Below are 14,261 nucleotides of genomic sequence, written 5' to 3'. Positions count from 1 at the left end.
AGCAGTTTTGTTTCCGGGTCCTTAAATAAGGTGAATCGCCTCTCCCAACACAAGACGGAAAGGACAAGACATGGGTGTACTGACTGCTTATATGTAGACATTTAATTGGTCCATTCTCAATGTTTGTGCGTTTACGGACGTGGCATTTAACGGAAGTTTATTATATCCACCAATTGAAAAAGAGGTCATATGGATTCGTTCAGAGTTTGCAAACCCCTTTGTTTGGTTTGTCGTCCTTAAATATTGGCCAAATTGATTATTTTGTGTGTGAGTGAAGGAATAAACGTGTACAGATGTATAAAAGAGAAGTCAAGAATTCAGAGAACTTTGGGATGATATGAGGCTTTTAAAACTCATTATGATATGCCCTTACATGCCATTCGTCCATTGTCCCATGGATTTTCTGCTATATTTACAATGCATGTCTTTCAAGCTTCCATTGGTTTATAGATGACCTATTTGTAGACCAGATATGAATATGCTCATTTCAAAGGTCACACTTTATTGCACATGTGGTGTTGTATATACTCAAACCAATTCTTACAATTGAGAGCCTGTCTATAGTCACATTTTGGGGAGGAAATATCAGCTTCTGACAGCACATTATAATCGTACAAAACAGATTAATCTGTTATATTAAGCATGGGAACAAAGTAGTCTACCCAAGTTAAAATATAACCTAACTGTTCTGTTCTCAAGAACTGCTCAGAGTAACTGATCGGCTACAGCAGGTAAGGTGACAAAGTATGAGACAAATGTCTAAAGGTGTTCTTGTGTATACTTTGGAAATGTATAAGGACATTTAAAACATGAAAGTTGAATGTCTGAAAAGTTCAAGCTCTGTGGTCAATGGAAAATTATGTGGCGAGGATGGGTACAGAACTTCAACTTCAGACAGTAAAATAAAGTGCTGTAACGGTACACAGAACCGTCAATTGTTGTCTGTTGCACCGGTTTACTACGACAGTCTACATGTAGTCTAGTATGTAATAGTCTAATCATGTCTCAAGGGTCATTGGCAATAATTTACACATGCTTTCAATTAAATAAGATCGAGAACAAATAGTTTAGATAGAAAAAAACTTTTGGAAAGAATGTACTTAAAAAAAAATGCAGTGGCTGTGTGACCTGATTTTGTCGAAGCCTCTTCCCAATAGCTGAACAACTGTACCTTCTGCACATGTGCTACTTTACGGTGGAAGGCATGTTGTGCAAACTTCTTTGTCTACCCTAACCACAGAGAATGATAGAGGCCTCGAGTGGCCATTTTAGCACGGGCAGTGTCATTGAGGGGGTCCACCATGCTTCAGGCATTTTAAAAGTAGTCAAAGTCGTCAACTGGGTCGAGATTCTTATGAGTTGTAGCCTCAATGGCACTGCCCATGCTGTCACAGACGCTTATAATTGTCTCATGTCTGTTGTAACCACAAACAACATGATCTTTTCAGGGTAGGATATGGCAGCATATATATGACGATTATATCAAGGTCCATAGGTTACATCAACTGATGGGAAGTAAGAAACCATCAAATCAACAAAAATGTACACAAATCGTGTCTTAAAATACATTCCACAAAGGATACCGACACATGTGCAGAACGTGATATGGTTCTTTAGCTCTCGGGAAGAAGAGTCCTGGGGGGGGGGGGGGGGGGGGGGGGGGGGGGGGGGGGGGGGGAATTTTTCAATTGAGGTGAACCCTCAGAGTACTGTAAATCACAGGAGCACATTCAATTAAATTCTATTGACATGCTTGCTTTATTGACAGGTGACGTTTGCAAACTCCATTGTTCTGAAGATGGTACCTCCGCTTTGCTTTCAACACCTCAAACAATACTGGGCCATGTACAGGTTAAGACTGATGAGGAAAAGCTGCTTGACCCAAATTAAATTACTTGGCTTTGATACCAGACTGTGTCTTTCTTCCAGACCTCCAGTAGATTTGATCGGTATCAACTACCCAGCAGAAACAATCAATGGGAGAAAATACAGAGACGACCATCAGACCAGTCAGATGCCTCTTTCTAAAATAAACCACATCTTAAAAGCTAATGAGTACAGTTATAAAGTAAATGGATATGATGGACGAAACTCTGTTCACTCAATTTTAGGGTTTGATAGTAACATCTTGGCATCAAATGCTCTGAATGAGGACCGCAGGAGTGCAGCGACTTGTCTCCAGAGTAGGGGAATGCTTTTTGGGGTTTTTGATGGACATGCAGGTTATGCGTGCGCCCAGGCAGTCAGTGAAAGGCTCTTCTACTACATTGCTGTGGCTCTACTCCCAGTGAAGACCTTAATGGACATTGAGGATGCAGTTGAGAATGAAAGGCCGGTGTTACCCATGCTACAGTGGCACAAGCACCCAAATGACCATACCAGCAGAGACTCTGGGAAGCTTTACTTCAACAGCCTTAGGACGTACTGGCAAGAGAGGATCGATCTAGAGGAGGACGAGGACAGGGACGTCCAAACGGCTTTGATGAATGCATTCAAGAGGTTGGACAATGACATTTCACTTGAGGCCCAGGTGGACTTTGGGGACCCCTTTTCCCACTTCACCCCTCTTCGAGTGGCTCTGTCAGGGTGCACAGCATGTGTCGTCCATGTGGATGGAGATGACCTGCATGTGGCCAACCTGGGGGATAGCAGGGCCGTGCTGGGAGTCCAAGAGGAGAACGGGACCTGGTCAGCACACACCATCAGTAATGACCACAATGCCCAAAACGCAGTTGAGTTGCAGAGGGTTCTATCTGAGCACCCTGCGCTCGAACGCAAGACGGTAGTCAAACACGACAGGCTACTGGGCCTCCTCATGCCCTTCAGAGGGTTCGGAGACATGAAGTTTAAATGGAGCGGTGAAATGTTGAACCGGGTGTATGAAACAAGACCAGACATCTTGTCGGCCAATGAGTTTGTTAAGATGCTCCCACCTAACTACCACACGCCGCCATATCTCATTGCTAAGCCAGAGGTGACAATCCACACACTGAGGCCAAAGGACAAGTTTCTGATCATGGCAACTGATGGACTATGGGAGCTGATGCACAGGCAAACTGTGGTGCAGGTCATAGGAGAACATCTGACTGGTCTACACTGGCAGAAACCTGTATCTGGGCTGTCTTTCACACTGGGACAGATGCACAGGTTGCTCCAGGAGAGGAAAAGCAGAGCCATTTTGGCTTTAGAGGATGAGAACTCTGCAACACATCTGATCCGACATGCTTTTGGGAGTGATGGCTTTGGTACTGTGGACCCAAGGCGCTTGTCGAAAATGCTCAGCTTGCCTCAGGACCTGGCAAGGATGTACAGGGATGACATAACAATTGTTGTAATCCATTTAAATAGTGCCAACATGTAAGCCAATCAAAGATCAGACATAAAGGGGGATAAGGGGCTCTATTTCCGGCTGGCGCTAAGAATGGCGCTCTTGTCAAACTGGGGCTCTGACATTTTCCAAGAGAGATGTGATGATGCCGGTGACCCTCATATTTTTAAATATTTCAGTTGTTTTCTGTTCTATTTGATTAAAAAGTCCTCTGTAAGCTTACCAACTATAACGAAGCTGCGTTCAATAGCAATGCGTCATTGCGTCTTTTTTATCCTGGCTATGCATATGCCAAGCAGCCTATCAAGATGTTTTATTTTTTTATTGTCTACTCGTGGGTGCCGTTTTGGAGGTTTAGACAATTTTCACACCTGCATAGCCTTCTTCATTTCGCGTGTTTCTGCATCTATCCCCATTTTCATATATGCCCCCCAGCTAGCACAGTGGATCTGGGCCGATTCCGGCTGAGAGTCGGGGCACTCGGCTGAGAGTCAGACTCGGCTGACGTCATGTGGCCCGAGTCTGGGCCGCCTTCGGCAGTATTACTTATGGCTAGGATGTGGGGATTGAGCTCGGGCCGATTCCGGTGTGAGTTATCTGGCGAGACCCGTGCCGGCCGCGACCAGGAGACCCATGAGGTGACGCACAATTGGCCCAGCGTCGTCCGAGTTAGGGGAGGGTTTGGCCGGCCGGGATGTCCTTGTTCCATCGAACTGTAGTGACTCCTGTGGCGGGCCAGGTGCCTGCACTCTGACACGGTCACCAGGTGTACGGTGTTTCCTCCAACAAAATGTTTTGTGGATGGGTATAATTTCTATGTATAAAAGGTTTAATAGTAATTTTTTTAATGACTAAATCGGATAATTTGCATCGGGCTGCTGCTATGGGATTCTGATAAGTTGCGGACAAAGTGGGCTGAATTCCGATAGACTGAAACGGCCTGATGTACTTAGCCGATTCTGAGCAGTCATTTATCTTGATTCCTGGCCGAGTCCGACACCCGATTAGGGCCGATTCAATCAGTTCCAGCCCCCCGGAAGAGGCTTCTGGGCCGATTCCTCATTGCTAGCTGGGGCGCATCCAACTTATTTACATTGTTCAGTCCTATAATACCATATCAACAAAAGATATCTTGCCTATTGAGAATGTACCTCACATATACAATACCATTTATAGAAGCCTAATATTTTTACTTTTGGAGATGTGTGAATGTAATGCGTAAAATACCAACAGTACATAATGAAGCCATCTTTAACAGTGTGGACTGCAAACACCAAACATATTTAGCAAAACTGGATGCAATTCTACTGTTGCTATTATTCGTTACTGTATGCTATTTAATAAAGGCATCAATCCACTAATATGTGAATATTCCATGCCCTCAAGACAAATTGGAGTTGATAACGCAAACCGTCAATTGCATACACAACTTGAGACAACCGCAAATCAGTATTACAGTTTTTTTTAATCGCTTTGGTATTATTTTCACAAGTATGTGGTGAACTCTTTGTACAAAACTTCAAACGGGTAACACTTGTAACGCAGCCGCTCTTACATTCAAAATCTTTCATTGTGCATTCAATTTCTTTGTAGACATCTTTCACCACATGACTATTGATCCAAAACATATGTTTACTGTGAAATATAATGAGTACATGAGTACAGTTTATTCACCAAAACAGAACATAATGCCATCAGAGGTCTTTTCACAGTCCCCAAGTCCAGAACAGACTATGGGAGGTGCACAGTATATGTAACTCTACTCATATCACATCTATTCCACATCACTATTCCTCTATTCCACAAGTAACTCATGCAAGCAGTAAAATCTGATTAAAAACTGATATGGAACAACAGGGAATATGAAGAGACACACACAGTCACAGACACACGCATATGACAACATGCGCACTACACACACATGTAGACATTTTGTGTTGCAGATATGTGACAGTAGAGTATTGGCCTGAGGGCAAACACTTAATGTGTTGTGAAATTTGTTGTGAAATGTATTGTAATGTTTTTAAAAATGGAATATAACTGCCTTAATTTTCATGGACCACAGGAAAAGTAGATGCTGCATTGGCATTTGTAATAAATAATAATAAATATTAGATATTTTGAATTAAGTTATTGTAATAACCAGTTAATCCAATAGCAAAACATTATCTAAATTGGCCTTTGAAAGTAGTATGCTACAGCACTGTAAATTACAGTACATTACACCGTTTTCAAATTAGGCAATACACTTGAACTACCCATACAAATTTACTGAGCATCACATTTCCATAATGATCATTGAAGACATCTTTCACGATGTAATCAAATGAAAGAAATGAAACTATGTTTAACAGGCACTAGTTTGAATCAAGCCTGTCTTGAGCCTTTGGCCATAGGTTCTCATTGAAATCGCAGTTAATATCCTCATTGTTCATGCACCTGGGAAAAAATATTTTTGGCCTGGCGAATCTAAGCCTGAGATAGATCTTGATTGAAGTCATTGCATGCCTCATCCATGGCCTGAGGGAGGGTGGTACGCTCATGGGGATGGCAATCATACAGTGCATTCGGAAAGTATTCAGACCTCTTGACTTTTTTCCAAATTTTGCTGTGTTACAGCCTTATTATAAAATGGATTAAACAGTTTTCCACCCCCATCAATCTACACACAATACCCCATAAAGACAAAGCAAAAACAGGTTTTTAGAAATGCAAATATCACATTTACGTACGTTTTCAGACCCTTTACTCAGCACTTTGTTGAAACACTTTTGAAAGAGATTACAGCCTCGAGTCTTCTTGGGTATGACGCTACAAGCTTGGCACACCTGTATTTGGGGAGTTTCTCCCATTCTTCTCTGCAGATCCTCTCAAGCTTTGTCAGGTTGGATGGGGAGCGTTGCTGCACAGCTTTTTTCAGGTCTCTCCAGAGATGTTAGATCGGGTTCAAGTCCGGGCTCTGGTTGGGCAACTTAAGGACATTTCCTGAAGCCACTCCTGGGTCATTGTCCTGTTGGAAGGTGAAACTTTGCCACAGTCGGAAGTCCTGAGCGCTCTGGAGCAGGTTTTCATCAAGGATCTCTCTGTACTTTGCTCCGTTCATCTTTCCCTTGATCCTGACTAATCTCCCAGTCCCTGGCATTCAGGCCAAAGAGTTCAACCTTGGTTTCATCAGAGCAGAGAATCTTGTTTTGAGTCCTTTAGGTGTCTTTTGGCAAACTCCAAGTGGGCTGTCATGTGCCTTTTACTGAGGAGTGGCTTCTGTCTGGCCACCCTACTACCATAAAGACCTGATTGGTGGAGTCCTGCAGAGATGGTTGTCCTTCCGGAAGATTCTCCCATCTCCACAGAGGAACTCTGGAGCTCTGTCAGAGTGACCATCAGGTTATTGGTCACCTCCCTGACCAAGGCGCTTCTCCCTCGATTGCTCAGTTTGGCTGGGTCGCCAGCTCTAGGAAGAGTCTTTCTTAGTGGTTCCAAACTTCTTCCATTTAAGAATGATGGAGGCCACTTTGGTTTTGGGGACCTTCAATGCTGCAGACATTTTCTGGTACCCTTCCCCAGATCTGTGCCTCGATACAATTCTGTCTTGGAGCTCTACGGACAATTTCTTATACCTCGTGGCTTGGTTTTTGCTCTGACATGCACTGTCAACTCTGTAAAACTTATATAGACAGGTGTGTGCCTTTCCAAATCATGTCGTCATTAAAATTTACCACAGGTGGACTCCAATCAAGTTTTAGAAACATCAATGGAATGTTGTTTCTAGGCTGATCAAGAGCTGATCAATGGAAACAGGATGCACCTGAGCTCAATTTTGGGGTCTAAATACTTTTGTAAATAAGGTATCTGTTTTTTTTTTTAAGACATTTGCAAACATTTCTAAAAAACAGTTTTTGCTTTTCCATTATGGGGTATTGTGTGTAGATTGATGAGGCTTTGTTTTATTTAATCAATTTTATAATAAGGCTGTAACGTAACAAAATGTGGGGAAAGGGATCTGAATACTTTCCGTCTTGTAATCGTGTATTGTATTTTACAGTATTGTACTTACAGTGCCTTCAGAAAGTATTCAGACAACGTTTATTTAACCTTTATTTTAACTAGGCAAGTCCGTTAAGAACAAATTCTTATTTACAATGACGGCCTACCCCGGCCAAACCATAACCCGGATGATGCTGGGACAATTGTACACCATCCTATCCCAATCACGGCCAGTTGTGATACAGCCTGGAATCAAACCAGGGTCTGTAGTGACACCTCTAGGACTGAGATGCAGTGCCTTAGACCGCTGCGCCACTCGGGAGCCCCTAAAACTTTTTCTACATTTTGTTGTGTTACAGCCTGAATTTAAAATGGATAACATTGAGATTTTTTTTGTCACTGGCCTACATACAATACCAAAGTGGAATTATGTTTATTAATTAAAATTTTAAATTAAATTAATAAAAATGTAAAGCTGAAATGTCCCCGAGTCAATTAGTATTTAACCCCTTTGTTATGGCAAGCCTAAATAAGTTCAGGAGTAAGAATGTGCTTAACAAGTCACATACTAATTGTATGGACTCACTCTGTGTGCAATAATAGTGTTTAACATGCTTTTTGAATGACTACTTCATCTGTATTTGTATTTATTATGGATCCCCATTAGCTGCTGCCAAAGCAGCAGCTCCTCTTCCTGGGGTCCAGCAAAATTAAGGCAGTTTATACAATTTTAAAACATTACAATACATTCACAAACTTCACAACACACTGTGTGCCCTCAGGCCACTACTCCACCACTACCACATATCAACATTAGTAAATCCATGTGTGTGTATAGTGCGTATGTGTGTGTGTCTGTGCCAGTGTTTGTGTTGCTTCACAGTCCCCGCTGTTTCATAAGGTGTTTTTTTAATCTGTTTTTTAAATCAAATTTTACTGCTTGCGTCAGTTACTTGATGTGGAATAGAGTTCCATGTAATCATGGCTCTATGTAGTACTATGTGGCTCCAATAGTCTGTTCTGGACTTGGGGACTGTGAAGAGACCTCTTGTGGCATGTCTTGTGGGGTATGCATGGGTGTCCCGAGCTGTGTGCCAGTAGTTTAGACAGACAGCTCGGTGCTTTCAACATGTCAATACCTCTCATAAATAAAAGTAGCGATGAAGTCAATCTCTCCTCCACTTTCAGCCAGGAGAGATTGACATGCATATTAATTAATATTAGCTCTCTGTGTACATCCGAGGGCCAGCCGTGCTGCCCTGTTCTGAGCCAATTGCAATTCTTCTAAGTCCTTTTTTGTGGCACCTGACCACACAACTGAACAGTAGTGAAGGTGCGACAACTAGGGCCTGAAGAACCTGTCTTGTTGATAGTGTTGTTAAGAAGGCAAAGCATCACTTTATTATAGACAGACTTCTCCCATCTTAGCTACTACTGCATCAATATGTTTTGACCATGACAGTTTACAATCTAGGGTTACTCCAAGCAGTTTAGTAATCTCAACTTGCTAAATTTCCACATGATTTATTACAAGATATATTGAGGTTTAGGGTTTAGTGAGTGTTTTGTTCCAAATACAATGCTTTTAGTTTTAGAAATATTTAGGGCTAACTTATTCCTTGCCACCCACTCTGAAACTAACTGCAGATCTTTGTTGAGTGTTGCAATCATTTCAGTCGCTGTAGTAGCCGACGTGTATAGTGCTGAGTCATCCGCATACATAGAAACTCTGGCTTTACTCAAAGTCGTTAGTAAAAATTCAAAAAAGCATGGGGCCTACCCTGTGGAATTCCTGATTTTAACTGGATTATATTTGATAGGCTTCCATTAAAGAACACCCTCTGTGTTCTGTTAGACAAGTAACTCTTTAGTCACATTATAGCAGGGGGTGTAAAGCCATAACACATACGTTTTTACAGCAGTAGACTATGTTTAATGTCAAAAAATGCACTTAAGTCTAACAAGACAGCCCCCACAATCATTTTATCGTCAATTTGTCTCAGCCAATCATCAGTCATTTGTGTAAGTGCTTGTTGAGTGTCCTTCCCTATAAGCATGCTGAAATGTTGTTGTCAATTTGTTTACTGTAAAATAGCATTGTATCTGGTCAAACACAATTTTTTCGATAAGTTTACTAAGGGTTGGTAACAGGCTGATTGGTCGCCTATTAAACCCTGTACCCCACACATACAATTATCTATAAGGTCCCTCAGTCGAGCAGTGAATTTAAAACACAGATTCAACTACAAAGACAAGTAAGGTTTTCAAATGCGTCGCAAAAAACAACACCTATTGATGTTAATAAACAACATTAAAAATCCCTTTGAGCATGGTTACACTTTGGATGGTATATCAATACACCCAGTCACTACAAAGATACAGGGGTCCTTTCTGACTCAGTTGCCAGAGAGGAAGGAAACCACTCAGGGATTTCACCATGAGGCCTGTAAGTAGTTTAATGGCTGTGATAGGAGAAAACTGAGGATAGATCAACAAAATTGTAGTTACTCCAGAATACTAACCTTATTGACAGAGTGAAAAAAGGAAGCCTGTACAAAATAAAAAATATTTTAAAAAATGCATCCTGTTTGCAAAGAAGGCACTAAAATAGTACTGCAAAAAATGTGGCAGAGCAATTGACTTTTTGTACTGAATACAAAGTGTTATGTTTGGGGCAAATCTAATACAACACATTACTGAGTACCACTTCTATTTTCAAGCATAATGGGGGCTGCATCATGGTATGGGTATGCTTGTAATCGTGGAGTGTTTCAGGGGGAGTGTTTCAGGATAAAAAAGAAACAGAATGGAGCAAAGCACATGCAAACTCCTAGAGGAAAACCTGGTTCAGTCTGCCAGACACTGGGAGATGAATTCACCTTTCAGCAGGACAACAACCTAAAACGCAAGGCCAAATCTACACTGGAGTTGCTTACCAAGAAGACAGTGAATGTTCCTGAGTGGCCGAGTTACAGTTTTGACTTAAATCTACCTAAAAGTCTAAGGCAAGATCTGAAAATGGTTGTCTAGCTATGATCAACAACATATTTAACAGAGCTGAAAGAATTTGAAAAGAATAATGGGAAAATATTGCACAATCCAGGTGTGGAAAGCTTTTAGACACATATGCAGAAAGATTAACAGCTGTAATCGCCGCCAAAGGTGGTTCTACAAAGTATTGACTTAGGGGTGTGAATACTTACACTACCAGTCAATATTTTTTACACACCTACTCATTGAAGGGATTTTCTTTATTTTCACTATTTTACACATTGTAGAATAATAGTAGACATCAAAACTATCAAATTACACGTTATCATGTAGTAACCAAAAAAGTGTTAAACAAATGAAAATGTATTTTAGATTCTTCAAAGAAGCCACCCTTTGCCTTGATGACAGCTTTGCATTCTCTCAACTAGTTTCTTGAGGTGGTCACCTGGAATGCTTTTCCAACAGTCTTGAAGGAGTTCCCACATATGCTGAGCAGTTGTTGGCTGCTTTTCCTTCACTCTGCAGTCCAACTCATCCCAAACCATCTCAATTGGGTTGAGGTCGGGTGATTGTGGAGGCCAGGTCATCGGATGAGCACTCCATCACTCTCCGTCTTGGTCAAATAGCCCTTACACAGCCTGGAGTGTGTGTTTTGGGTTATTTTCCTGTTGAAAAACAAATGAAAGTCCCACTAAGCGCAAACCAGATGGGGTGGCGTATCGCTGCAGAATGCTGTGGTAGCCATGTTGGTGAAGTGTGCCTTGAATTCTAAATAAAATCACTGACAGTGTCACCAGCAAAGCACCATCACACCTCCTCTTCCATGCTTCACGGTGGGAACCACACACGTGGAGATCATCCATCAACTCTGCGTCTCTCAAAGACACGGCGGTTGGAACAAATATCTCAAATTTGGACTCCAGACCCAAGGAGAGATTGCCTGGAATGATGTCCATTACTGGTGTTTCTTGGCCAAGCAAGTCTCTTCTTCTTATTGGTGTCCTTTAGTAGTGGTTTCTTTGCATCAATTCTTCTTCTTATTGGTGTCTCCCTCACGACGCCAGGTCAGCGAGTCAATCACCACCTTCCGGAGACACCTGAAACCCCACCTCTTTAAGGAATACGGAGCTGTGAGGGGAACGGCACCTCCGTACCTTCAGGCTCTGATCAGGCCCTACACCCAAACAAGGGCACTGCGTTCATCCACCTCTGCCTGCTCGCCTCCCTACCTCTGAGGAAGTACAGCTCCCGCTCAGCCCAGTCAAAACTGTTCGCTGCTCTGGCACCCCAATGGTGGAACAAACTCCCCCACGACGCCAGGTCAGCGGAATCAATCACCACCTTCCGGAGACACCTGAAACCCCACCTCTTTAAGGAATACCTAGGATAGGATAAAGTAATCCTTCTAACCCCCCCCCCCCTTAAAAGAGTTAGATGCACTACTGTAAAGTGGTTGTTCCACTGGATATCATAAGGTGAATGCACCAATTTGTAAGTCGCTCTGGATAAGAGCGTCTGCTAAATGACTTAAATGTAATGTAAATGTAATTCGACCATGAAAGCCTGATTCACGCAGTCTCCTTGAACAGTTGTTGAGATGTGTCTGTTATTTGAACTCTGTGAGGCATTTATTTGGCTGAAATTTCTGAGGCTGGTAACTCTAATGAACTTGTCCTCTGCCAGAGGTGTCTTCCTTTCCTGTGGCAGTTCTCATTGGAGCCAGTTTCATCCTAGTGCTTGATGGTTTTTGCATCCTCATGAAGCTGGTGAGAGAATGCCAAGAGTGTACAAAGTTGTCATCAAGGCAAAGGGTGGCTACTTTGAATATATTTTGATTTGTTTAACACTTTTTTGGTTACTACATGATTCCATATGTGTTATTTCATAGTGTGGATGTCTTCACTATTATTCTACAATGTAGAAAATAGTAAAAATAAAGAAAAACGTTTGACTGTTACTGTATGTAAATTCGATATTTCTCTATTTCATTCTCAATAAATTTGCTAACATTTATAAAAACCATGTTTTCACTTTGTCATTATGGGGTAGTGTGTAGATGGGTGGAGAAACAAAAATATATTTAATCCATTTTGAATTCAGGCTGTAACACAAGAAAATGTGGAATAAGTCAAGGGGTATGAATACTTTCTGAAGACACTGCATGTATTGTAGTGGTCTGTATGTGACTCAGTAGATAAGAGCATGGCACTAGCAACACCAGAGTTGTGGGTTTGAATCCAACTGGGGTCACATACCAAAATGGTGGATTGTTATCACTTGGATAAATGTGTCTGCTACGTAAATTGCATATATTACAGTATTACAGTACTGTATTGGCCAATTAAATTTTAGAAAAGCAGTGTGGAATTTCTGGATTATTTGCATATTGATATTGTATTGATATTGTGTTACTGCACTGTAGGAGCTAGACACACAAGCATTTCGCAGCACCTGCTGCAAAACCAGCTAATCTCTGAATGCAACCAATAAACTTTGATTTAATTTGAAGTTAAATCATCATAGTAGTACATTCGAGGCAATTACTTTATATGATCATGTATTGCAATGTGAAACATGTATTTCTAGATGAGAAAATTTCTTGAGAAAAAGTGAGTTTTGAAGCAACTGCCTTTTCGATGATCTGTTTTGTTTTTTGTGAAGAGTTGTGAAAATTGCACCAAAGTGATAAATAAAAACTGTAAGCCATAGAGGACGTTCATTGACCTGTAAGTGGTCAAGCCCTCGTCAAACTAACTATTGCGCCCATGATTCCCGCTTTGAAAAAAGAAAATATATTTGACACCCACAACTCGACAGTGCTGCGGTAAGACTGACCATTGCGCTAGGTTTGTTAATATATATATGTTTTTATTTATTACATTTTTTATTTTATTTATTGAACCTTTATTTAACTAAGCAATTCAGTTAAGAACAAATTCTTATTTACAATGACGGCCTACATAGAGTCCAGTTTTGCTCCAAATTCATACCAAAGCTTAATTACAGTAGGATCTCAGATATATTGGTAATGGAGGTTGTTTGTAATACTGAAATGTTTGTTACTTTGAAATTTACAGAGTACATTTTGTGGAAATCCTTAAATTGTGTTAACATGTTTTAACTGTTTAGCCGAATATTGTTTTTTCACAAGTTTTTTTTCCTCACAAAATGTTTCACCCCACCACCGTTTTGGTAAAGAGATGAGGGATGGGGCATGACAGTTGAACTAAGCTAAGTTATATTCGCAGATTGCCCCTTTAAAGCAACCTCTACGTTAGTCTGTTGCCTACAGAAGTTTTTTTTTTAACAGTCAGTTCGATATTGCCTGTTCGGCTGACCAGTAAATACCTAGAGCGAGTTTTGCATCTTTGGGATTCTATGTCTCATCAGCATTGACATTTTTTCCAATTAAGTTTTTGATTTTCTTAGAAGTGTATATATTTTGTGGGTATATTATGTATGCTTATACCAAATGGGAGGATAATAGAATGATGTGCTACAGACAGTATTGAGCAAGGAAAGAAACTACTTGAGTGTAACTAAAATACATTTTAATCAAATCTAATCTTGATTAGAAAACATACTGAAAAACCAAATAGTCTCTAAACGACCACAAATGAAATCAGTCATTACGTTTCCAGAGCTCATGGAGCTTAAAACATTGAATAATATTCTGATGTATAAACGAAACTGCAATGTTTGAATTTTATTTTTGCTCTCCAAAAAGATTCAATATCCTCTTTTCTTATGTCTGGGTATCTACAGTTGAAGTTGGAAGTTTCCATACACCTTGGCCAAATACATTTAAACTCAGTTTATACAATTCCTGACATTTAATCCTCGTAAAAAGTCCTTGTCTTAGGTCAGTTAGGATCACCACTTTATTTTAAGAATGTGAAATGTCAGAATAATAGTAGAGAATGATTTATTTCAGCTTTATTTCTTTCATCACATTCCC

At 40.8% G+C, this 14,261-nt stretch overlaps 1 protein-coding gene across 1 annotated transcript; it reads left to right on the top strand.

The window, feature by feature from the left end:
• Window positions 1-533: 533 nt before the first annotated feature.
• LOC111970624 (pyruvate dehydrogenase [acetyl-transferring]-phosphatase 1, mitochondrial) lies at window positions 534-5,389 on the top strand. Its single transcript, XM_023997430.2, has 2 exons — window positions 534-731; window positions 1,769-5,389. The coding sequence occupies exon 2, from the start codon at window positions 1,799-1,801 to the stop codon at window positions 3,359-3,361; it is 1,563 nt and encodes a 520-aa protein (XP_023853198.1). The 5' UTR covers window positions 534-731; window positions 1,769-1,798; the 3' UTR covers window positions 3,362-5,389.
• The last annotated feature ends 8,872 nt before the right edge of the window (window positions 5,390-14,261 follow it).

This window comes from Salvelinus sp. IW2-2015, linkage group LG11 (assembly GCF_002910315.2).
Source record: "Salvelinus sp. IW2-2015 linkage group LG11, ASM291031v2, whole genome shotgun sequence".
In the NCBI taxonomy this organism is placed as follows: Eukaryota; Metazoa; Chordata; class Actinopteri; order Salmoniformes; family Salmonidae; genus Salvelinus; species Salvelinus sp. IW2-2015.
This window is presented reverse-complemented; position numbering and strand designations above follow the sequence as displayed.